At 35.2% G+C, this 26,500-nt stretch overlaps 1 protein-coding gene across 13 annotated transcripts in view; it reads right to left on the bottom strand.

The window, feature by feature from the left end:
- Positions 1-8,549: 8,549 nt before the first annotated feature.
- Positions 8,550-26,500, bottom strand: part of PICALM (phosphatidylinositol binding clathrin assembly protein) — a 102,239-nt gene continuing 84,288 nt past the window's right edge. For 6 of the 13 annotated variants that reach the window (XM_081267156.1, XM_081267152.1, XM_081267157.1 and 3 more), the window contains 5 exons: positions 24,817-24,840; positions 23,368-23,427; positions 21,071-21,175; positions 11,130-11,232; positions 8,550-9,890 (listed from right to left, as the gene is read on the bottom strand). In XM_081267156.1, the coding sequence (XP_081123282.1) occupies positions 11,140-11,232; positions 21,071-21,175; positions 23,368-23,427; positions 24,817-24,840 (282 nt within the window). In that variant the 3' untranslated portion in view covers positions 8,550-9,890; positions 11,130-11,139. The remainder of the gene's footprint in view (positions 9,891-11,129; positions 11,233-21,070; positions 21,176-23,367; positions 23,428-24,816; positions 24,841-26,500) is intronic. The other 7 variants (XM_081267159.1, XM_081267160.1, XM_081267161.1 and 4 more) reach the window with 2 other exon arrangements.

Below are 26,500 nucleotides of genomic sequence, written 5' to 3'. Positions count from 1 at the left end.
CTACTTTAAACACCTTTAGTAATTGGTCTGGAAATTTTTTATATAAAAATGAGTTTAGGTAGATTTTATGTGGGTTTCAGTTCTCAGAATAATCATCAAGCATGTGAGCTTTGCATGTTGTTATTTTAGATTTGGGGGAGCAGGGACTAGGTAGGAGTATAGCTACACAGCTCTTTGGAGAAACTATCACCATTACATATGCCCTAAAAACTGGAAATTAGATAGGTTTTAAAAAATTAAAAAGATGTAGAGGCATAATATGGAAAACACATACCTTGGAGTCAGGCTAGTTGTCTCTGAATCTTGGGCAATCACTTAACCTCTTTAAAACTGTTTTCCTCATCTGTACTTTCTGGGCCTAATTTCTTTTATTATTATTATTATTTTGTATTCTAATTTGTTATATATAACAGCAGAATGCATTACATTCATATTATACATATAGAGCACAATTTTTCATCTCTCTAGTCGTACACAAAGTAGAGTCACACCATTCGTATCTTCATACATGTACTTGGGTAATGATGTCCACATCTTTCCTACCCTCATGCCCCCTCCCTTCCCTTTGCTCTATCTAGAGTTTGTCTAATCCTCCCATGCTCCCCTGCCAACCTCATTATGAATTAGCATCCTTATGTCAGAGATTTGTTTTTGGGGACTGGCTAACTTCATTTAGCATTATTTTCTCCAACTCCATCCATTTACCTGCAAATGTATGGGCCTAATTTCTATATTGCAGGATTATTTTTTAGATTAGAGTGTTTGTAATCTGAACACAGCAGACATGCATTATATGGCTGCTGAAATAACTACTAACATTTAACAGTAATCTCAAGACTTTGGGAACAAAGCCAAAGATAATTGGTTGCCTGCAGTGTGTTCCTGTGAAGGTGCACAGAGCAGTGACTGTGATCAAAGTATGCTAGGTGCTACCCAGTCTCTGGTGACAGATGAACTCTTTACACTCATTACTGAGAGGCCTGCCCCATGTACACCTTCTCAGCTGTCCCCTGGTTGAGGACCTGTGGGCTCTAAGAGAAGCCGTCAAACTAGCTCCAAAATGCTTGTATATAAGACAGGGCACCACATAGGGCATTTGTTTCTTTTTGAGCCCTGTAGTCAGGCACTGGGATGATTCAGGGAATCAGGAGGCTAGGGCATTTTTTTGTGGCAATAAAGGGCTGTTTGTTAAAGGCCTGCTTGGTCTCACTAGATGTCAACACAACACTTCTCTTTCTTGGAATCAACAGGCTTTTAAGCCAGGAAACATGACCTCAGGCAACTTTGGCTTTCTAAATATTAGTGATTCTGATTGAATTAAGTTATTTCCATTTCCCATTCCTATGACTTTGAGGCTCAAATTCCCAGAAAGGCTGCTTATTTAGACCATGACTCTTTAGACTGGTTATGTTGTAGGTCATTCCATTCTTCAAATATCAGTGATACTTTTAAAGATTCTTTAAATAGAAACATTTCAGATTTCCAGCATAACAAATGAATTCTACAGTAATGGCAGACACAAATAGATTCTCTGGATAAGGTTTTGTCAGTATTTCTTTCCTCAAGTCCTGGAGTCAATTCGTTGACCTCTTGCCTGCTTGGGTTAGTGCCATCATCTCAGCTATAAAAAATATGCTAGCCCTAGCAATAATTTCCTCTTAAGAGGGATGAAAATTAGGGCTGGGGATGTGGCTCAAGCGTGTTCATGCAGCCTGCGTTCGATCCTCAGCACCACATACAAAGATGTTGTGTCCGCTGAAAACTAAAAAATAAATATTAAAATTCTCTTTAAAAAAACAAAAGAGGGATGAAATTAACTATGTTGGATTCTCCTCTGTAAGAATGCTCCAAATAAAGCCAGTGAGATATTTTTACCTTAAAGCCCTCAGCCACCAAACAGAGAGATGGCATATTCCATCTCATTTGAGATTCTTGTGCAAATGGATAATTAACCTTGGATCTATGATGCTCTCTTTGGCTTTTTCACTTCAATGCTTTATTACATTTATCCAGCAATAGCAATTTGGTTTGCTCACTTTTCATTTTTTAAGCTTTTGACATCTTGTTTTCACTGAAATATTTAAATTTTAAAACTGTAATTCTTTTTTTTAGGACTTCCCAATCTCAACTTACAGTATCTGACATGGCTGGGCTTTGAAGTCATTAATGAGAAAAAAGTGTCATAAAATTGACAATTTTTTTTAATAAAAATTGTATGGCTAACGGTAATGGTGGCTAATCTATTTTGCCCCTTCTGTAAGAATGTTTTCATATAGTTGTTTTCAATGAATACATGGCCATCCAAACTAAAGATTCAATTTCCAGTTGTTTTTCTTCCACGTGACAAAGCTCTGGCCAACAGCATATGAACAGAAGTTATACACAAATTTGGAGTCATCTCTTCCCCTCCCAACTTTCTTCCATCCTGCTGTTGGGAATGTGGTTATGCTGCTCAGCCACACTGGAGTGTGCAAATGAGAGTAACACCTTTAAGGATAAGAAACTTAACACATAAATATGGTCACCCGGAAAATCTTACGAGTTGCTGTGCCAGCTGACTTACATATGAAAGAAAATAAACATCTATTTTGTCTGAATCATTGTTAGTGTAGGTTTTCTGTTATATACAACCATAACAAACCCCAATAGAGTTAAAATCTTAAATGCAGGCAAAAATCCTGATGCAGAAGCAACTTAGCAAGAGAGACCCTGTCTCAAAACATAAAAAGGCTGGGGATATGGCTCAGCGGTAAAGTGCCCCTGGGTTCAATCCTCAGTACCCAAACAAAACAAAGTAAAAAAAAAAAAAAAAACTCTTCAGTAATACTAACAACAACAAACACTTAAATGTATTCATTATATGTACTATCCATATATCATCCTGTCATAATACTATGAGGTAGGGTCTACAGTTATCACCATTTTACAGATGAAGAAACAGGCAGAAAGTAAACTTAGTATTTTCCCACAATTGCCCACCTAGTTAGGAATACAGCTGTTTGAACACACATGGTTTGCCTTCAGAATCCAGGCTCTTGACCATAAGCTATTCTATATCCCATTTAAAAAAACAAATTGTAGTTGAGCACTTGCTTAACATGTGTGGAGGTCCCAGGTTTAATCCCAAGCTCTGCTCCCTCCCCACCAAAACCTCCAGTAATTATGTTAAACCTTTGCCAGTCAATTCTAAGTGGTTCTATTTATCAAGTAAATACAACCTTCCTACTGACTAGGCACTACTATCATACATATTGTATACAAGAAATTAAGGCACAGGAAAATTAATTAACCTTCCCAAACTGGCATTTAAACTCACAGCATGGCTACAAAGTCTGTACCTTTCCTTCTGTGCTGTCTCACCAAGTAGGAACTGTTTCCCTCAGTTGAAAGACTCTCTGTGGGGAAATAGATTGCACTTCAAGAGACAAGAATTATCTGCAAATAGTCCCTATTTAGGCCCACCATTTGCTTCTTTTAATCTCCTGCTTCGTTTCTAGTCCTCAGCATTCCCGTCTGTTGATTCTGCAGCCTGTCTTGACCATCTACCTTTGGCCAGCTCCTTTAGCTATAACTCTCAGAGTCTTAAGATTTGTCCATGCCTCGGACTTTTATAATAGTCTCCTGATTCACTTGCCTGTTTGTTCTTTCTCCCTATTGTCCATTTCTGGCATAGCAGTCAGAGTCTTTTAACTTAGTTTTTAAAACAATACTCTGCTCAACATATCTAGTGTCTTTCCAGTTCAGGAAGAAATCCAAGCCTCAGTATGACCTAGAAAGCCCTGGACCCCTGCCACCCAAACCTCAGCTTCCACCAAGCTTCCTCTGTATCACATTGCTTAGGTCTCACTGGCAACCTTGCAGCTGCTCAGAGAAATCAATCACAATCCCCTTTAGACTTTTGCCCTTTGTTCTGCTTGTATCTGCAGGAGCCACTCTCCACATCTTACCACATTGCTTCCTCATTTCATTCAGGCTTCTATTCAAAGGTCTTCCTTTCATACCCTATTCAAACCATACCGTGCTCACATCTCTCTCTAACCTGTTTTTCGTATAGTACTATCATCACTTGTCATAAAGTATTTGTACATTGCCTACTTTCCCCCAAAAAATAAGCTCCATGAAAGGAAAAATTATGTTTTGTTTCTTGATTCTCACACCTAGAACTGCTGGGCATTTAGTTTGAGTGGGTGAACAAAGAAAACCCACTTTCATTTTCAACTCTTCTTGTTCCAGCCCATATGACCTTTGCATATTGTCCTTTACCTCTTCTAGTTCACAACCAAGCTTCTTTCATATCTGCGTTTTCTCATCTTTTCTTGCCCTTGTAACCTTCTGCCCTTATCTATCCTGCAGTTTAGCTAAAGTTAAGGTTCAAGTTGAAAACCAATGGATCCAATGAAATTTTTCATATTTATTTCACTTGTGCCAATCATTCTCTACTCCTTCAATTATATCTTTGAAATCCTTTCTCTGGTTTTCCTCTTCCAGCTCTCATTGTTCTTTTCTGGTCTCCACCAATCCTTTAAAATCTCTTAATAATGGAGGTGTTCTTTGACACTCATCTTTGGCCCTATCTAGCAGTTGTTCCTTTAGAAACCTCAATCACTGTGATGGGTATTATTCTGCATTGTCTTTTCTATACTTTAGATTTCCAGAGGCAGATTTACAAGGCATAAGATCCAACATTTTTAGTGGCTTTCTGAAAAGACTGTCCAGTTTACCGTGCTGCTAAAAAGGATCAAAGCTACCGTATTTCTCTCCCTGGAAAGACAGGAGTTGAACAAGCAAATTAGAGAGGTGCAAACAAAGGGGCAGAAAATCCCAGAATTCTATTAATAGATAGTGAAAGGTTGGCCTGAGTAGAAGAATCAAGAATGGAAGTCTGAGAATGATTTGAACTGTTGAGGCTTTTGATAATATCAAATATTTGATAAGCAATGAGGTACAGATACACTGAAGTATTCCAGCATTTAAGGCCCAGGACAAAGGGAAAGGCTTGGAAACAAGAAGACAATTCATCATGCAATAGATTATTCCTTCCCTTCTCAGAAAGTGACATTTGGGCAGAAACTTATCAAGTAAGGAAACTTTGTGAAACATGTATACAAATCTTGCAACCAAGAAACTATGCCTGAAAAGTTCATTGATGAAGTTTAAACATGCTTTGTTATTTTCCCACATCAGTCAAGAGACCTGGAAAGTTCCACTTAGCTCTTGAATCTTCTCTAAGACAGTAAAATAATGCTGGTGAGTAGAAGACCCTTTTCTGTTGGGTGACTAATAGCCCTTCCTCAGAGAGATAAACCCATTCTCCCTTTGGTTGGCCTGGGAATAAGCAGAACCTGGTAGAACACACTGCTTCTGATCGCCAATTATAGTCAATAAAGACCTAAAATAAAGCCTGTCTGTTGATGCAAACAGACCCAAGACCAAGGCTATTTTGTACTGCAGGAATGTTCTTGAGGGGTGGCAGCATGATTTATCCCATGAATTTGATTTCCTGTCCCTTAACATAAATTTTTTAACTTTTCTTCCATGCAACACAAATTCTCATCCCTAGATTATTTATCTAAGTAAATTCTCTGAAAGTGAAAATTACTGGATTAAGGGCACGAACTCTCATACCCTACATATACCAGTATGCATAGTAGTTATGAAAGCGGCCAGATACAAGCCATACAGATTCAGCCACTGAGTTGTTAAAGATGACACAGTGACTCTCTTTCTAGGCCTCAATTTCCTTAACCATAAACAGATACATACTAAAACACTCAGACCAGCTTTACACTTGGAAAATGCCACTTTGTTCTCAGTTCAATTTTTAATTACTATTAAAGATGAACTATTTTCATTGTTACTGTTTCTTGGTAAACTGTCATATTCTCTTACTTTTCCTATTTGACTACAGATAAACTACCTTTATTTTCTTAATCTTAATAATCCTTACATTTTCACTGTGTGGAATGTATTTTGTGTATACTGGAAGGAATTCACCCTTCCCCACAACAGGTATTTGGTACTGGTAAAACTATCTTGTTCAATAGTCTTATTTTACATATATTTCAGTGCAGGACCTGTTCATCATTGAACTATACTCCCAGTTTGTTTGTTTATTTGCACTGGGGATTGAACTCAGGGGCACATGGCCACTGAGTCACATCGCCAACCCTATTTTGTATTTTTCTAGAAAGGGTCTCACTGAGTTGCTTAGCATCTCACTTCTGCTGAGGCTGGCTTTGAACTCTTGATCTTCCTGCCTAACTCCCCAGCTGCTGGGATTACAGGTGTCAGCCATAGCGCTGGCTATTTTGCTCTTTTGAAATGCTACTCTTATGGCATATTTTAGCACCCATTATTAATCTTCCTTTCCTAGTCCTGTTTCTTTTAGGCCAGTATCATAATCGTTTAATTTACTTTACCGTTATATGACCAAATGAACCCTCAGTTCCTCATTTTTTTTTTTTTAAACTAACACATGGTATCCCATGATGAACTCTAAGTTTCTTAAAATATTAGCTTCTGGTGATAATTGTTATGAGTACCAAGCAATGAGTGAAACAATCCTTGCACCCACCTTAGACCAAATTGCTGGGTTTCTTGGGATCTCCCAGCGAGTCTTTTCCCTTCAACTGCAGTGCTTTTCCTCTGTTCAGACCTTCAAGCTGCCCTTCAATAAATAATAAGGAAGTGAAATGCTTTTAAGTTCTTACCTTACTTCAAGACAAAAATGACCAGAGATGCAGACTTTATTTTGTGCTTTCTAGGACAGCAACTATGCTAGCTGGCAGTACTAGTGTGGTGTGCTTGATACTTCCAGATAAAGGGTTCTTCAAATAAGGAAACCAACTTCCTAAACAGCTTGGAGTCCAGATGAATGGTGGGGAGTAGGCAGCTATTTACTTCTTATATTTCTTTCTCTTTGCTTCTAGGTAAGTGTATGATAATCCAGTGCTTGTTTATCAGAAGCACAAGAAGACAACAAACATCCCAAGTTCAGAGGCAGTATTAGGGTGCCTGACTGGGAAAGGCTCAAAAGGACCATTGCTTTGTTCCCAAGGTAAGTCTCACCAAATTTTTACTTCAAAACTGTCTTTAAAATTAGCTTTTGTAGGCTGGGGTTAAAGCTCAGTGTTAATTTCCTTAGTATGCACAAGGCCCTGAGTTAGATCCCCAGCACAAAAAAAAAAAAAAAAAAAAAAAAAAAAAAAAAAAGAAAGGGGGAGGGGAATTTCCTTTTCTAGCAGGTAGAAGAAAAGCTTATTAAGCATAAGTTCCCATAAAACTTTTTCTACCCTCACTTTTCTCTGTCTGCCTATAATTGGTATGACATACTCTGCCTCAAGAAAGTCACATCTGTTTCAAAAGAAATATTCTAGAAAAAAAAATTTATAACTTTTGACAATGTGGGCAGTTCCATACAACATAAAAACTACAGGGCTGAGGTTGTGGCTCACCTAGCATGTGCAAGGCCTGAGTTTGATCCTTAGCACCACATAAAAATAAATAAATAAAATAAAGGTATTGTATCCAACTACTACTAAAAAATAAATATTAAAAAAAAAACTACACCTGCATACTACATTGACAATTAATGGACATTTACTAAGTGGTTTTGCTAACAGTAGGCTAGAAATCCCAGCTAGAGACTTAGAAAACATTTCTCATTTCCAAACAGAACATCATTTCTTAATACTACCATAGAATGACCTTATGGCTTTCAGAGAGAAGCTGCAGGGAGGAAAATACAGAAGTCTTTCTTCTCAGAGGTTACTCAGAGCAGTTTTACAAAAGGACAAGTGTGGCAAAACAAAGATCTAGACTGGTTGTAGAGACTGCTGAGGTGGCTTCTTTCTTGGAATGCAAGAGGAAGCTATCTGGCTGAGTGCTTTGGCAGGTCCACATATTCTGTGACTCAGTCATTACTAGCATACAGGAGCCACATTTGTTCTGAATGAATAAATTTTGTTTTATAGAAGTTTGAGCAGTAAATCTCTGCATCATCAATGAATTTTCAGAATTTGCGAATATGTTTGTGGATAATGACAAACAAGAGAAGAACCTTGATATTATCTTAAATTTTCAGCTGAAGCAGAAATGCCAGTAAAATTAACAAAGCACACTGGCTAAAGCTATATTTTTCCAACCATGGCAAATACTATGTAGCTATTATCAATGCTTTTAATCCATCATATACTCTGAATTCTATTTACTATTCCATATGCAACATGATACAAAGGTTTCTTTGGAAGACATAATCATATGCACCAATATGTAACTCAAAAGCATTTCTCCCTTAAACTTACCTGATTACAGGCAAAAATGAATAATTTTAATAAAAACCTGTTTATTTTGGAAGGAGCCTAGAAGTTACAAAACTGCAAAGATTAATCTTTTTAGAAATTGAAATAGAACAAATTCTATATTTTATTAAATCGGCAAATATAATCACCTGGTACACTTTTATTAGCAAACAAATGATGATACTGATGATAAAAGAAAGTAGAAGAAAAAAAGAAAATGCACTTCAGATCAGAATATCATAAACCAAGTTTTGTGGAAGCTGCATTTTTTATTTGAAAATCCACCCATTTTGCTAACATACATTTTAATATTGTAAACAAAAATAGAATCTGCAGAGACAATGCAACAAGTATGCTTAAACTCATGTACAGAATTGCTTTCCTACAACAAACTGTCCTTCTTAAGGCCCCTCTCAACCCAAGCGTTAAGATGTATTTACACAAAGCACCGATCAACAGTGCAGTTTAATTCTTCATTAACTAAACTCTTGGCTAGACATTAACTTTAAAGATACTATTTCCCCTTATTTAAAAGGTACATGATCATAACATGGCACAAGCCAAATAAAAAGTTCAAGGATTTTCCCCCTCCCCTCCCCCAATAACACCTCCTAGAGTTTTACTGAAAAGAAGGAAAGTCTTGAAGTGAAAGCAATTCCTCACATTCATTTTGGAAAGGCCCTAATGTCAAATGGAAAATAATGACATGCCAAGCACAAAGCAGTAAAGATCCTTCCCAATGCACTAATGCTGAATTTAAAATGTAGTGCTTTTCCTAGTCAGTGAACTGTTCCCTTGCAAAATCCTAGGCACAGAATTGACTATAAGGATTAATGCATTTGTAATGCTTCCCTAAAACCCACAGAGACTGAGATTCAGACCTGTGGGCTTGCCTTAATATATTTAGTGCTCTTTATGTCAGCTGAAAAGCATTCTGTATCAGATTCATTCATGTGGATAAAAATCAAACATACTGTGTACATCCATACTCATTTTCATAAGGAGGTTTGATATAATATTAATGTTATGTAAAATTGATAATCATAAATAAATACAAATACTTAAGGAATGTCTACTGCAAACTGAATATAAATTTTTTAAAAAAGAAAAATTAATTTCAATTAAGGTTCTGTAACTTTGAGGACTGGAGAAAAGAAAAATAATGCATAATTAAGAACTGTGATTTTGATCCCCCAATGAGTCCTGTTGAATTACAGTAAAGGACACAGCTCTTCTTTCCAGGCAGCTTTTCCAAATACAAATTTCACACTTTCCAAATAAGGGCTTTTCTTGGTAGGTTATTGATTATGGGTATTAATAGGAATTGAAAGAACTGAAGGGTTAGTCACCAAAAAGACAGAGCTTAGTCTTAAATCATGGCAATTCTTGGCTTTATAAAGTATATTGGTACGTTCTATAAACTAGTCCCAATTTCCTTCGTGGGCCTTCACTGGGTTACTGTAGCATTCTAATGGAAGAAGAGTTTAAGAGACAGCAGTTTGGATTTTGCTGGAAGTAAGGATTCGCCACTTGAGCACTTGTCTTTTTGGAATAATTCCATTCTCTCTTATCTAGTTACATAAACTGTATCTGGAAAAGAAAAAGAAAAAGACATGTGTAAGTTAATTCATTGCATTATGAAATGTCTTGTCACAAATAAAAATTCTTTGTGGACTTTGTTATTAAATGGGCAAGAAGAGTTTACTTATCACAAAATGTAATTATAAAACAAAGTCAGTTTTACTGACTTTTGTGCCTGAACTCAATATTTGAAGTATAATTACAGGAACAGACTTCCAAATATCTAAGTACTAAAACTAAGGTACGCTTGGGGGAAAGAAAAGAAAGAAGACCAATGAGCTATTTTTCTATGACAGATTCAAAACCTCTATACAAGCACAAATATTCCATGTAAAATATCATTTGGGAAATCAAAATGTAATTTCCAAATGATATAAAATTATAGACAATAAAAGGAAGAATGTTATGCTGACTAAACCGTATCTTTACTAATATAAATAAAGATCTGTAAGATCTATAAAGAAATACTTTTCAATAGGGAATCAATCAATGTTCACTCAAAGGTAACTTCCCTTATGATTTCTCTAAAACTGCCTATCCAAAGATATTAATAAGGTAGATGTTTATTAACTTGCCAAATAAGAAGAGTACAAACTCATAAAGATCTAGCAGGTAAATGTAAACTGAGGGCCAGAGCACCAAGAAGATCAAAATATACTGTCTTCCAGGAAACAAAGGCACTGTAAATCATATGCAGAATCCTTCTAGTTGAAAGGGCCTAAATATTCCTTTGCTCTTAATTTAAAACCAAGCTGTTTACAAAATAAATAAATAGATGACTGTTTTTAAATGAAAAGGCACACATAAAAGAAATCACTGAAATGAATCCTTCACAATTAATCCTGGTTAAAACTAAAGATGCTCCCAGTTAATCTCTAATACAATGTTTAAAATTATGGTGTTCTCTACAAGTCTTTGAAGATTTGCTAAAATATCTAATTTTTAAGGGTGATATTTGATCGTATCCATTTGCTGTGAGCAGTGGATGCTTCAATATGTAAGATGGTCTTTTGATTTCATAACTTCTAATTATGTTGAAGATATTTTTTCAAGTTGTTTCTCTTTATGTCCTATTTTGACCTATTTTTATTCTTCATCTAAAGAATAGAGGAGTTGGCAGAGAAGAAAAAAAAAGGGAACCTAGAGTCCTTTAAAGAAACAGAGGAGGAGAAGAGCGAATTGTAGTAAATGTTTGGTAAATTTTTAAAAAGTATTTAAGTCCCCATCTCCCCCAACAAGCAGCAATACCTAAAGTGATTTATAAGAAATCCTCCAAAGAGAGCTCTGCAAAAGGGTCCTTTCCTGAAGCTCTGTGAGGACTGTGACTGGAGGGGCTGGATGCTGCCGACAGCTGGGGGAAAGAAGACAGAGAGAGGGAAAGAAAAAAAGATCTCAGAATGACAGAACATGAAAGCAGAAAATGTAATGAAAGAAGAAGTGGTTTTTGTTTTGTCACCTTTAATAAATATAAAGGTAGCCTTTGTAGAAAATGGAATTAAAACAAAAGTTTTAGTCACATGTCAAGTTAAAGGGTATCCAATGGCATGTGTTTTCCAGAAAACAAATTCATGTTTCTGAAACTTCAAAGAAATAAAGTCTTTTACTCAAAAAGGTCAATATAAGCTGACCTGTGATTAAGACTTTAGTGTGTGGGGGGGTGGGGAGGTACAGGAGACAGGATACATAAACACATGCATATGCATGTGTTTACACTGAGTAAAGATAGCTTCCTTTGCCCAGGCTATCTGTCCAATGTTGTATGAACTCTGACTTTAGTTCAGACCCAACATATCTAGCAATACTCTCTCCTTCCTTTCTTATAAAAGGTAGAAGTTAACATGGAGTTGTCTTCTGCCTATTTATCTAGACAATCTGCAGCTGACATGCACACTATTGGAGGTGAAAGAGATCTTGGAGTTCACCTAGTCTGAAAGTCCAGAAACTGCACCTGAATAAGGGGAACACTTCAGAGTATTGATTCTTAGAATCTAACCATCCTTTAATATATTACAAGGTAGTGAAACCAATGAATTTAGTAACATATCTTTAGTGATCTCCCAAAGAAAAGATACTTCTGAAGAACCAAGATGTTAATTTTCATATATGTATCTCTTTCACCAAATTGACTTATGAGTATTTTAAAGCCAACATGAGGAACTTTAGTTTGGAGCAAATTGTTCATTCTTTTTCTCCCTTTATACAGGATTGCACAGGATGCAAGCATAGGACTCTTCTGAAATGAGCTATTTCAACTAAGCATTAAATAAAAGTTCACAGTGGAAACAGTTTCACTTCATACTTCCAACATTCAAATCCTATAAAGAATTTAAAGCCATAAAAACCTCCATGGTGGTCTAAAATGATCTCCTTTCTACATTTTTACTTAAAAAATAAACAAAAGCAAAAAAAAAGCACTATAAAGAATGAGTAGATAATGAGTTTTCACAAATATTACATCACCAGTATAAGCAATCTTTGTTTCAGAAATAAATGTTCAAAGACAATAAAGAAGATGACAGAATCATGCAGGGAGCTACAGATGGGAGAAAGGGCAGCATATGGGCTTGAAGTTTCAAACATCATCCATGTAGGGACAGACTTAAGTATAACTTTATTGGAGAGAGATCCCCATCTTCCCTCTGCAGCCTACATATGAAAGCCCATTCAGAAGTGGGATAACTCCAAGTAGTCGTTAGTTATTCAACTGGAAGACAACATTCACACGTATCTCCATTATTAACTGGGTTTCTCTCCAAAATAAATTTTCTTTCATTTAAAGTTAAAACCATAAACCCTGCTCATTATAGACTGCACCCCAAATCACAAATTTCCTATGAGAGCTTCACGCTAAAACACACTTCTTAAATCACTCATTTCCTTAGGGCAGCAATCTGAAGACCCGATAGCCCCACAAGCAGATGCCCCTGAAGAATGCAGACCAAACAGACAAGATTATTCTTTGATATATTTTACATGAGCGAGCTGCTAGTGAGAAGTCCAAGAAGCTGACAAACAATGTTGAACAAGATCAAATTTTCTTGGGAAAAAGTACTGGTTTTTAGTTTCTACTAAACTCTATTAGTCTCTTAAATTGGTAAGACAGACCGACCAACACACACACACACACACAAACACACACACACACACACACACACTATAAGCATTTAGCAAATTAAAACAAGATTGATGCCACCAATGAGAAAACTACACTTAATATACCTGCAATAAGTTTCTTTTCATAAATATCCATCTGAAACAGACACAACCATAGACCAGACTGGTGTGGCTACTGTACAGTTCTAAGGACTGGGACACGAGACACTACCTGGTACTATCCTGCTTTTCCAGCACTAATACCAAAGCACAGACATACATGCACTGGTGAGAAAGTAGTCAGCAAGAAAATAAAAGAGAAGGAAAGGAAGAGGCTGCTTATATTACTCATCAAGTAAAATAAAAGACCCTAAAGGGACAGTGGGATTCCAATGGGTCAGAAACAGCAGGATTTTAAAAGTTTGAATGAAAGTCACCTGAAACTTTGAAAGCTAAACTTCTTTTACTTAAAAGTTTTCTTTTTCTTTTTTCTAAGACAGGGTCTCATGAAGTCACCGAGGCTGGCCTCAAATTTACAATCCTCCTGCCTCAGCCTCCCAATCACTGGCATTACAGGAGTGTGCCACCATATAGGGCAACTGACATTCCTTTATTTATCATTCTTTTGAATAAATTAAAGAACATGATTATAAGGTTGCTAAGGAACATAAAAATGGCATAAAACAAACCCAAAACACCACCTGTTACACATTAATTTCAAATAATATTCTCAATCCCCAAATTCACAGATTAAAAAATTAGTACAACTATCAATCTGTTCAAATCAAAGTGGTTTATATCACAACTAACGATATTCAAACAAAAGCTGTTAAATCTTACTGCTCCTATATTGAGAAACAAGAGCAGAATACAAATAAAGATACAAAAATTGACACTGAAGATGGAAACTTTTGAAATTTCTCCACCACACTAATCAGTCTTTTAAAATTATATACATACTATATATGTTTATATATTTATACATGAAAAAATATATTTTATTGTTACCAAAAATCTTTGCTTTTACCTTCAGAGTAAAGATTTTTATTGTATTTAATATAGTAAAAACAGTACAGAAATCACATATTAATAAAGACAAACATACTTAAGGAAATTTTAAAAATATATAATTCTATTTACAGACTATACCACATAAATAGAAATATTGTTTTATGAGGTTTAATTTCATTATAGTTCTATTTCACACAAACACACACACACACACACACACACACACACACATCTAAGAATGAAGGGGGAAGAGAAAATTTCAGGTTAAAACAAGAAAATAACAGTAGTCTCATAAAGCAAGACTGGTACAATCAAAGGCTTGGGAGAGGATAAAAAAGACTATATTTAGGACAAATTTTTAGAGAAGCCACTTTGCTACATCTTTACATTTAAATTCTTCAGTCACCCAAAAGCCTAAGTAGAAAATCCAGTGCTGTAGAGACTCATTTTATGTCTTCATTGAAGAAACAAAAACATCATCTCAAGAGAAAAATGAATACAGTTCATTTGCCTGAAGAGCGTGTTGCAAAAAGACAGAACTAAATTTTTAAATCTCCCTTTATGGCTGTTTTGAGTATTAAATGGTAAATACTCAGCATATTGCCCGGCATAAATTAGTAATTCAAATATTAATTCAATCATCCCTAGCATTTACCATCAAATCTATGCACATAAGAGGTCCAGCTCAAATGTTATTGAGTCTGCATTGCTTTTGCTCTTCCTCTGTGTTCTCAACACTTGTGGTCTCTCTTAAGGGGCCTTTATCTATCAGTTTCTTGTGTTTCCAAATTACACTCACCTTTAGACTCCTTAGGTACAGGCAACATCTCTTACCTGTTTCATATAAGTATTCTAAAATTTGTTAAAATTATTGGGGGTGGGCTAGTGCTAGGGATTGAACCCAGAGGCACTTAACTACTGAACCACATCCTCAGCCCTTTTTATATTTTTTAATTTGGGACAGGATCTCATTAAGTTGCTTAGAGACTCACTAAGTTGCTACGGCTGGCTTTGAACTTGCAATCCTCCTGCCTCAGCCTCCCCAACCCACTGGGATTTATAGGTATACACCTCTGTGCTCAGCTAAAAAGAGTTAAATTTTGAAAATGACCTCCAAAGCGGAATATGAGAAGAAATTAGAACTTTTCTGTTTTAAAACGTAACCATTGGGCTGGGATGTGGCTCAAGCGGTACCACGCTCGCCTGGCATGCGCAGGGCACTGGGTTCGATCCTCAGCACCACATAAAAATAAAATAAAGATGTTGTGTCCACCAAAAACTAAAAAAATAAATATTAAAAAAAATTCTCTCTCTCTCTTTAAAAAAACAAAAGTAACCATTTAAAAACAGGGCCTGAGCCACACAGCAAGACCTTGTCTCAAAAGAAAAACTAAAAAGAGCTGGGGAGGGAGCTTAGTGGTCTAGTGCCCCTGGGTTCAATCTCCAGTACCTCCCCAACTAACAAACAAATACATAAAAATATGTAGCTCAGTAGTAGAGTACCCCTGGGTTCAACACCTGGTATCACAAAAAAGTTCATATTTAACATGTTTTTTAATGTATGTAAATATACAATTGCTATAGAAATATATTAATCTATAAATACACATATACTGAGGGTACAGAGTTGCTGTAGGTTGAATGCCTGTCCCCTTTAAATTCATGTTGAAATTTAATTGCCATGGTAACAGTATTAAGAAGTAGAATCTTTAAGAGGTGTTTAGGTTTTGAGGGCTCTGCCCCCAGCACTGGCTAAATGCTGTTATGTGGGGGTGGGGAGAGAATTAAATTTTCTTTTCTGTTTTTTAAGATTTTAACCTTTTTACTGATTTGATTTTTTTTCAATTTTTACCACTGAGTCACAACCCTAACCCCCAGAATTTATATTTTTAATAATTAATTTTTAGAGTAATGCAGGGAATTAAACCAAGAGCCACAGGAAAACTAGGCAAGTGTTCTACCACTAAGCTACATCTCTAGCCCCCAAATGATATTTTTAAAAGAAATTTTTCTGGTAAATGTTAGATGGTCAGTCCATTTCCATGCTTTCTATATACACAATGCTATATATACACGGTCACTGGTGTTCATCATGAAGATTTTGTAGAACTTCAGTCACTGAAGATTTTAAGATGATAAGAAATTAGATTTTTGCCTTTAAAACAATGTCCTGAGCAAAAATGTAATAAATAAGGCCTTATTTTACATGTTGTCTTATTAACAATAGAGATCAGCAGATGGGACTCCTAACATTTTAGTTATGACTCATTCAGGTATACATTGGGGGGTACTGAATCAGTTTTTCATCAACGGTACTAAATTTCAATTTCCAATATAAATTCTCTCATGTTATGGGCAAGTATAAATAAGCACAATATATAGCTGACAAAGCAAAAAAACCTTTATAATCTGGACAGATCAGCTAATAGCAGAGCTACTCCAATATCCACAATTAACTTATTAAGAAAGTTAAACACCACCACCACCACCCTCAAACAAATCCTAAAATGCCCTATTTTGCAAGACTTGAATTATTCCAATATCTAAAGCCAACAGTATCCGTATTTATAAGGGTAAAAAAGAATCACAGTAAGCCATAGTTTCCTTTCAGACACTTAACTGAAGTAAGACTTAAAATTAGCCACTGCAAACAAAGACATTTTGCATCTTCAACCCTATGTTCCCTGAACAAGATTGGTAGTCCTCCATACAAAATGCCTAATACCAAGAAACCAACAAAACTTTTAATACTAGTTTAAAATTAAATAAATGCCTGCCAGGTATGGAGGACATACACCTCTCAGTGTCTTGGCAGGCTAAGGCAGGAGAATCTCAAATTTGAGGCCAGCCTCAGCAACTCAGTGAGACACTGCTTCAAAATAAACAATAAAAAAATGGACGGACGACATAGCTCAGTGGTTAAGCACACCTGGGATTAATCCTCAGTCCAAAATAAATAAATTTAACACTCTATACTTTGGAGAAATAAAAAGATTGTAACTAGTTAACTGCCTTCATTTAATAGCATAACAGCTACACACTGCAAATGTGGAGTTTACAAACTATTGGTCAGCAATGAACATCCCAATTTATATAAAACACCAGTAAAAATAATATAAAGCATTATGTAAAGCACCAATAAGAGAAGGCATAAGAATCTTCGTTCTTTCCAACTTAACAAAGAAAAAGTAAAAACTACGGGGACCTGGGGCTGGTAGAGTGCTTGCCTAGCATGTGTGAGGCACTAGGTTCAATTCTCAGCACCACATACAAATAAAATAAAGGTTCATTCGACAACTAAAAATATTGGGGGCAGAGGGGAGAAGAAGAAGCTATAGGGACCTTTAACAACTCTATGCTTTTGGAGAAATAAAAATATTGATATGGGATCGTTGAGTTTTCCATGCAGTAAAACATCTAGGAAGATGCACTTAAAGCATATTTTTAAAAACAGCTATAATGTTAGGACATGGGAGAGAGGGGTACTTGATACTGAACCCCATGGTGCTCTACCACTTAACTACATCCCAACTTTTATACTGAGACAGGGTCTTCCTAAATTGCCAAAGGCTGGCCTTGAATCTGTGATCCTTCTGCCTCTGCCCCTGGTCTCTGGGATTACTGTAGCCATTTGCCAACACACCCAGCTGTAAAGAAGGATATTTGGCAATAGTATAGAACTGGGATTTGATAGACTTCATTTTTCATTTAAACTATCATTTATTTTACAATGTACAGAAAGCAATTGTGTTTTCCCTCAAAGACTTTGAGTCCAACTGAAAGGAAAACAAAAAAAATGAAAGAACAATTAAAAAGTACTTCATTTAAAAAATTATTTTGGTTACAGCTACTACTGAATAGATAACATCAATCCAAGGGATTACCTAAGAATCATTAAACACAAAATTGTAAAGAAAGATAATGCAGAATAAGGAAAAAGAATTCCAAATCTCATAAGGACACTAAAGGAACAAGAAATGACCAAAGAACAGCTAAAGGGCAAACCTGCTTTATTGCAGATGAAGACTTTTTGGAAAAGACAAATAGCAGTAGAACAATAGATACTTACTGAAAACTGTAAAGGAATGGAAATGAAGCAGCTGAATATTCTATTCACTCAACATTACTCTTACAAATAGGAAGATCTCATAAGGTAGTTTTAAGATGAAAGAAAAGTTTAGGGATGTTTTAAACATTCAATTATATTTAGACTCACCTCTTTAGATTTTAAGTATAGAGATAAGATGCTACAAAATACTGCCTATAGAAAATTATATCTGTAGCTATGTAAAAGATTAAATCAGACATGCAAGGAACATAGGAGAGTGTTGTAAAACAAGCATGAACTGGTTAAGGCTGTAGAATGCAAGAAGGGTGGATCCATAATAACAGAGGAACAACTGGTGGGGACTTTGAGATTAAATACACAGAAAACAATGAGGGGGAAGGAATTAAGAATAACATGAAAAAATTTAAGATTCTGACTTTCAAATGATGCAAATGATTTCTGGGAGACCAAAGTTTCTATGAGCCACTCTATTGCTGCCTGATTTTCTTTTTTTCTAGTTTTCAATTTGCTTCCTTAGTGTGTTTTTCAATCAACAATATTTAGGGTTAAGCACTAACTTCTCAACTAGAAACATATTACCCTAATGCTCTCATTCACTTCTGACATAAAGTTATTAGGAAAAAGCATTTTATTTACTGTTTCTTTCCGTGTACATGAAAACTGGTATTTCAGTGAAAAGATTATATGGGTTTTAGAAGGCAACAGGATATAAAACCTGTTTTGTTTTTTAAGATATAGCTTTACTATTTCTTTAACATTCTTAAGCAAAATCCATATACAATGTTTTTAAGGTTAAAGGTATGATTCATTATCCTTCTTCTCTCTCCCTCTTCCACCTGATTCTTTTCTCTAAGTCTCCTTGCTACTTTCGTTTTGTCACTTTCCTCCCCAACTAGACTCCACATGAGGGAAATATATGATATTTGTCTTTCTGAGTCTGGCTTATTTTACTTAATATTAGAATTTCCAGTTCCATCTCTTTTCCTGAAAATAACATGATTTTACTTTTCTCTATAATATTCTGCAGTGGACATTGTTGGCAAGTGTAGTAGATATATCCTGAATGTATTCACAATATATATTATTGCAAAACTGTATTTTATAACCCAATATTTCTTATTGGGTTATAAAATACAGTTTAGAAACCAATAAGACAACCCAAGGAATTTACAGAGTGGTTTACTGCTGACAAAGAAGATGGGGCTACTGTAGTGGCCATAAGGGCTCTGTCCTACAAATGTAGAGGTGGTGTAGTAAAAATGAGTACTGTACGAAGAACCAGGATACCTGGGAGTAAGTTGCATTGCACCATGTACTTAGTTGAAGAGCCTTTCTAAGTCTCAGTCTCCTTCACTTGTGAAAGAGTGAAGATGACAGTAGACCTATCTACTTTAAAGATTACTTTGAGTATTGTGTAAAAGGCAGTACTGAAGTTTAAGTTAGCATTATTCTGATATAGCCTGAAAGACAAGATGTAGACTGGGTGCAGGAATTAACTAGACATCAGAGAAACACTTCTATAATCAAGGTTCTTAGTAAGTCTGTATCTCTAGACTAAAGATTTTCCTAAAAAAAAAAAAAAAACCCCATTTACATAAATATATTTAGGCTCTTATCAGTTTTTTAAAGCAGACAAATTAATTTTTGAAAATAAATGACAATATACTTTATGCTGTAAGTACAACTAACAAAGGAAAAAAGAAAAGAAAACCCTAAAAGGCAGGCAGAAGCTTCTATTGTATAAGAAGAAGATATCTTCATTAAGAATCATCAGTATACTTCTTAAGGGGTTATCAAAATTCAGTTGTGTTTCTTTAGCAAGTCAAAAGGGTAATGAGGACTACTGTGTTAGAAACAGGAAGAAAAAGTCACTGTAATATGGACAAGGGCAGGGGAAAGAGGCATGTGGACAAATATATGAAGTATAACCAACTAGGACTTTATTTCTTAGAACTAAATTCACAATCCACTTCCAGTCAACAGAGATGCCAGTTTATTAAATGACTTAATAATCAAAAAGGCTGAAAAATGAAAGAGCTTCCTATATTTCAGTCTATGAAAAACAGAGACTAGATTTAAAGAGCTCAACATCAACTAATCTTAGTAATGTTACACTATATGCCTTGACAAATCTAATGTATATGTATACTGAGAGTAAAAGGAATACCAAAATTTTCATTATTAAATGCTCACTCAAATATTTTCAAATAAGCATTAGACAAATATAGTCACCAGTGCCCTGGTGCTGGAAACCATTTAAGAAATGGAGCAAGTGCTTTAATAACTGTAAGTAATGAATTATTTCTTAACTATAAAAGAACGTGAACAGAGCCATAGACACAGAAAAGCCAGTCTAACACTTCACAAGGTACCAGATAATAACAAAGATTTTTCTCTTATCAGAGTAACAGGTACAAGCTTAAAGAACAAAAACAAACAAAAAACCTTATGTCTAATTCCTCTAGTGTCAATAATAATGGGTTAAAAAACAAAGACTGAATATTTTTAGGGTAAATTTTCAGAACGGGAGACAGAGCCCTAAAAACATGCGAAAAGTCTCTCATTAGATCAGCATGACATTTCTTCATGTTTTTCTGCCTTCTTTTGGTTTGTTTTGAATACAATCCTCAATGGCAGAAAGTTATCTAATGAAAAAAATGACATACAAAACTTTCTGGAGACTTGTCAAGAGTTACAAAGATCCCAAGGACAGTACTCTTGTTATAGCACCATTTAGGGTATCAAGAAAATGATGCTCTATTTTTCCACAGCTAAGGATAGCATGCCAGACTCATGAAGAGAAAGTAGACTCCTCAACTTCAAAAAACAATTCTCTGGATCCAACAAGTATTAAGTTGCCAAGAATTTTCCATCTTTAAATTTATAACCTACTGTCCTTTCCCTCCAAATAATCAACATTTGTAAAAGTTATTATATTCGAAAACAGATGAAGCAAGTAATATCCACCATGAGATCCAAATCAAGTACATTGCAAGTTACATGTAAAATATAATACCTGTGCTCCTGATACAGGGCCGAAGGGGTTTGGTGGTCTCATGACAGGCTGGCTGTATATTAAGGTTGGTTGTGTCATTACAGGTACACTTCCCATTTGAGGTGGCTAAAACCAGAAGAATATCAAGTTAAGGGATATGGACTTACATTTTACTTACTATGAATAAGTAAGCAAAGACAACAGTAATAAGAGGTACTGGTACCTATGATTTGACTAGACAGAAAAGAATGCAAATAAAATCAACAGTGAAAAATTTTTAAGAGAAGCTTTTTTGGGGGAATGGAAAGACTTTAGCATGTTCATTTTTAAAAATTTATTTATTTATTTAGTGGTACTAATGATTAAACCCAGGGGCGCTCAACCACTAAGCCATATCTCAATTTTATTTTATTTAAATTTTGAGACAGGGTCTTGCTAAGTGGCTTAGGGTCTCACTAAGTTGTTGAGGCTGGCGGGCTTTGAAATTGTGATCCTTTTGCCTCAGTATCCCGAGTTTTTGTGAGTATGTGTGTGCACAACTGCAACCAGCAGGCAGTATATTCACTTTTAAAAAACAAGAAAGTCTAGCTTTTTCTATTCAAAGAGTTGTAAAATTTAAACTTTACTATAGTATAATGGACAAAAGGATTTAGACCAAAATTCCTCCTCAATTTCTAGATTTGCCAGGTTTATAAATCGAGAAAACTAGACTCAATGTCTCAACAGCTAACACATTTCAAAGTAAACCAATTGGCCTTTGTATATCAAATCAATTTTTATGCCATTATGTAAATTATCACAAGTGAAGACAATGATTTTTTAAAATAATTGCATGTAATAAATTATTTCTAACTGGGGGTCTCAAGCCAGAGGCACTTTACCATTAATCTATATCCCTAGTCCTTTTTCATTTTTTTGAGACGGGGTCTCACTAAGTTGCCAAGGTTGGCCTGGAACTTTTGATTCTCCTGCCTCAAGCCTTCAAGAGGGCCTAGGATTACAGGTATGTGACACCATGTCTGGCTGACCATTTTTAAAAGAAGTTTATTTTCTATACTTATTTTATTTTATTTTAGATATTTTTAGAACGAAATCAAGAAGGGACTTGAATTCACAAAAAAAGTTAATTCATTCTAGAGTAACCTAAAATTGAATCTCAACCAAACTTTTCTTTAAAAAAAATAAGATGTACAAAACCCTGCTATTATTACTTTGGTTAAAAATGCAACACACTAAAATCTTATATTTAAAAAAAAAAGGTATATTTAACCTTTCAAAGAGAGGTTTGGTTTTGTTTTGTTTTGCTTGGTGGTAGTGATGCTGGGGACTGAACCTACAGCCTTGTGCATGAAAGGCGAGCACTCTTAACAGCTGAGCTATATCCCCATCCCCAAATACAGGATTATTTGTATCAAGAGCTTTGCTTTATGTTTATGGCCATGACCACCAGTCCAAAGGTTATGAACTTTGTTCACATGTATGAAAGGAGCTACTTGCATACTGTGTATGTATATGGCACAGCAGACACAGTAAAAATAGCAAGGGACATGATGCTGTTTTCTATAAGCATTAGTTCCTCAAAATATACTAGTAGGACGAAGCCACCTCCAATTTTTATCTATATATTTTATCTATATATTGAAAGGGTTAGGAAAGCAAGGACAGTGTAGTATGTTGATTTTAGGAACCTTAAAGGTTAAAAGACTGTGTAGGTACTGTAACAATCATTATAGGAAAATCTCCCTGGCCTATACCAGACTAAAATTTGTGCTTACAATTCAAGAAAAACATGAATCCCTCTCTTCTTTGACAGTAGTAAGGTAAGAAGACAAAAGGTATTTAATGTAAAGTTGCAACAACAAAAACTTGGCATTAACATTAACATTTAAATGAGGTTGTAATGGAAAACAACATGCCTCATGATGTCATGAGGGGAAAAATAAGACAAATAATTAATAGTGAACATAAATAATATTTATTATACAATGATTATTCTAGACATACCAAAGAAACCAAAGCATTCATATTGCTGAAGAATGTCTGGGCTGAACCCAGAGCGTTGCCCTCTGTGCCCGGCCCCCCCAGCTCTCATCGCCCTCTCTGCCCCTGGCTTGCTCTCCCTCCCCCCCACCCGTAAGGTGAAGGCACCCTGGAAATCTTGTGCCCCCCATTCTTCTCACATTAGTTGGAGAAATGAGGCTCTAAGATGTGGCCTGGTCACCAGGATGACTGTCTCCAGTCCTGATAATCACACCTGGACCGCAATGGTCCTAGGTTTAAATGTCTTTACCAAAAATTATATCTGGAAAAATACTTACAATGCCATATCCTAGCATGCCTGTTGGTGTAGTAGCAGGATAGGCCATTACAGGAGGTGCCTAATAGGGTAAAAGAAAAAATAAACAAGAGCGTATAACTCAAATATATCAACTGAGTTCAAGGAATTAACAGCTATATTTCCACTAAAAACCACAAATATTTGCTAAGACAGCTGTGATTAAGTGATAATTAACTGTGTCAATTAATGCTCAATAAAAAGTATCTTGAAATTAGCAGAAAAGCAGAATTATTTAAAAAGAAAAAGATAACACTTAAACTTAGATACAATTAGTGAACTAAGGTTTCAATGTACAGCTTTAAAATTTTTTGAGTGCTTGCCTAGCATCTATGAAGCCATGGGTTTGATACCCAGCATGGCCAAAAGAAAAATCTTTGGATTTTTATAATAATCAAAGTTCTAAGATTTTAAAGTTTATCAACTATCCTAAAAAAATGTTGAACAAGAAAAAGCAATAGGACTAAATGGTTTCCTAGGTAGTTCACTTTTTTAGCACTCAAAGAACAAAGCAAAACATTTAGTTTTAAGGATCTCAATGATTTCTAACTACTACTGAGTATGACTATTTTGATGAATCATAGTTCTAAAGAGAGTATGTATGTATGTTAACTTTCTAATTTCCTCCAAACATTACTTCAGATACAATGAATTTTTAAGGCAGTGTATATTTTAATGATTAAAAGAACCAGCTACCACTAAGATTTTTAAGTTACCCTCCCCTTCCTACTTTAACAGATGATTTGTAAATACATAATCTGTGTGACCAGAGTTATTTTAGATATAGTTGCTGTCTTAACAACATTCCCTCTGTGTGTTTCTTGTAATGAAGACTGGAACTAAATACAGGTGAAAGACCAATAATACTGCTGAAACATAAAAATAAAAATAAACTGAAATTATATGACAATTTGAATATACGCATGGAGAAGTTAAATAAAGCATAACATTAAAAAAAAAACACTAAAGTGAATAGTTAAAAGTTTAGTAATTCAGTGAGCATGTAGGGCTTATTGGTCTCTCCCTACTTAAAAATCAAGATCTGCAAGAGCAGCAGACAAACTGCCAAGTATAGCAGAAGCCTGTAAGATTTCATGCAGTTGTTATTTTAAACATTACCACAATCAACATTTCCCTTCATTCAGAAGTCATCAAGTGCATAGTGGCAGCACAGATACACACACAGACACCCAGCCATCTGGCAGCAAATGGCGGAATATTAAGCAAGAAAAAAAATTGGTATTTCCCATGCCACCATCAGAATCAATTCTGCAAGATGCCCATGAAACCAGGAGATGCTAGGAAGAATTTTTGACACACTGAAAATCTGAATGTGAAAACAAGTAATAGCCGGAAGGTTATGAGATTCTGCTGCAGCAGTGGTTAATAGCATGCCAATTTATTGCAAAAAGGCTAGTTTTTGGTCACTTACGTATTGTGGAAAATGCATGCCATTCTGTTTTTCCCAGGGAGAACAATTACATAATGCAATAACACTGGATTAGAACAAGTACTTACACAACAGAAAATACAGAGAGAGCATTTTAGTTCACATGTACATTCACCAACTACCTAAAATCCCTTGTACATCCAATATCTAATGAAAGAACATCTATACAAAAACACTATCAAGGTTGACAAGAGAAACTGCGACTTTAGCCTCATCTCTATATATACAGTAGTTCTATATATGCAGTGCATCCTGAAACAGGGTCACATCAGATAATCTTTAGTACAAAACAGGAAAGTACTAACGAAAGATTTTGAAATAAAACTCTAATAAATTTGTCTTAAAACACTTAAAAACCTTGACAGTGTTTAAGGATTAATGATAAAAAGGTTAGAAATGTAAAGAAATGTCATAAGCGGCAGTTTATCTTACGTAGTAAATCACATTACTGGCCCCACACATTAGTCAATAAGAAATGCGTTAAAATACATGTAAATATTTTAATAAAATCTCATTAAGAGATGATACACACTACCATTTACAAGACAGGACCATGAGTATTGTTATCAACTGCGTATAAATTCTAAATGGTCAGATGCCTATTACATTCTAGTGGTCAATCTTAAAAGTGCTATTTTAAAAATCTGTTATGTTTCATATAGATTAATATCAACTTAATATAAAATAAGCAAATACTAAATGCTAATACACTTTGTATTTATGTCACTCCTCACAAATTATTAATGTATAATTCACACAGGAGACCATAAAATCCACTAACCTCCTACTATTCCCAGTGGTACAGTGGGGAAAACATTGGATTCACGGTGAAAAGAGATTGATTTTAATTTAAATCTGCTTTTCAACAGTTTAGCACTTGGAAAAACAATTTTATACTTAAAATTGGGATGATATACATTCAGTCTCCCCAAATAGCACCACTTATAAACTTCAAATAGAGTATGTATATGTGCTTGGGTATATGTACATAAAAACAAACTAGTTAAATGCCAGGTATTTTTAATGATGGTAGTGACAACTCTCTGTGAAAAATTAGTGCCATAAAAAGGGAGCTAAATTTCAGTATATTCTCCTTTTATGAAGCCTGAAGCTAATAAGACTCTAAGTAATGTCACACCAAAGTTTATCAACACATTATATTTTTAACTTATCCCTACTAATTTTAATAACCCAAGACAATTTCAGTAATCCAAGGCAAACAGGGTGACGTCCTAGAAGGGATTTAAAAACAAGGACAATGGAGATCTCTAATAACAAAAGGAAGGCTATGATGTGTAGCCTGTTTTATCAAAACACTGCTACTACATCACTTTAAAAAAATGCATGCTTCAAAGGTTTCCATAAGAAAGAGAAGGAGTATGCTCTTCTCTGATTGAGGGAGACCTGTGGATTATAAGATAACAGCTGGCCAAGGATAAGGAAATAGCCACAAGCTATTCTAGGCACACCATGCCTTACAGCAGTTTAAAACCATTATTAGAATCTCTTCAGTACTAGGTACTAAGTATATAATCAGCAAATACCATTAAACCTCATTACTTATGTATTTAGTATTTGCAAATTTGCCAACTGATAAAATATAAAATGCCCAAATCAAAATTCATTGGGCTTTCAAAGTCATTCTTAGCCATACAAGTGCAAAGGG

Source organism: Spermophilus citellus (genome assembly GCF_964194105.1).
Source record: "Spermophilus citellus genome assembly, chromosome: 2".
NCBI classification, from domain to species: domain Eukaryota; kingdom Metazoa; phylum Chordata; class Mammalia; order Rodentia; family Sciuridae; genus Spermophilus; species Spermophilus citellus.
The sequence above is the reverse complement of the archived record's forward strand: the minus strand, read 5'-3'. Positions and strand labels throughout refer to the sequence as shown.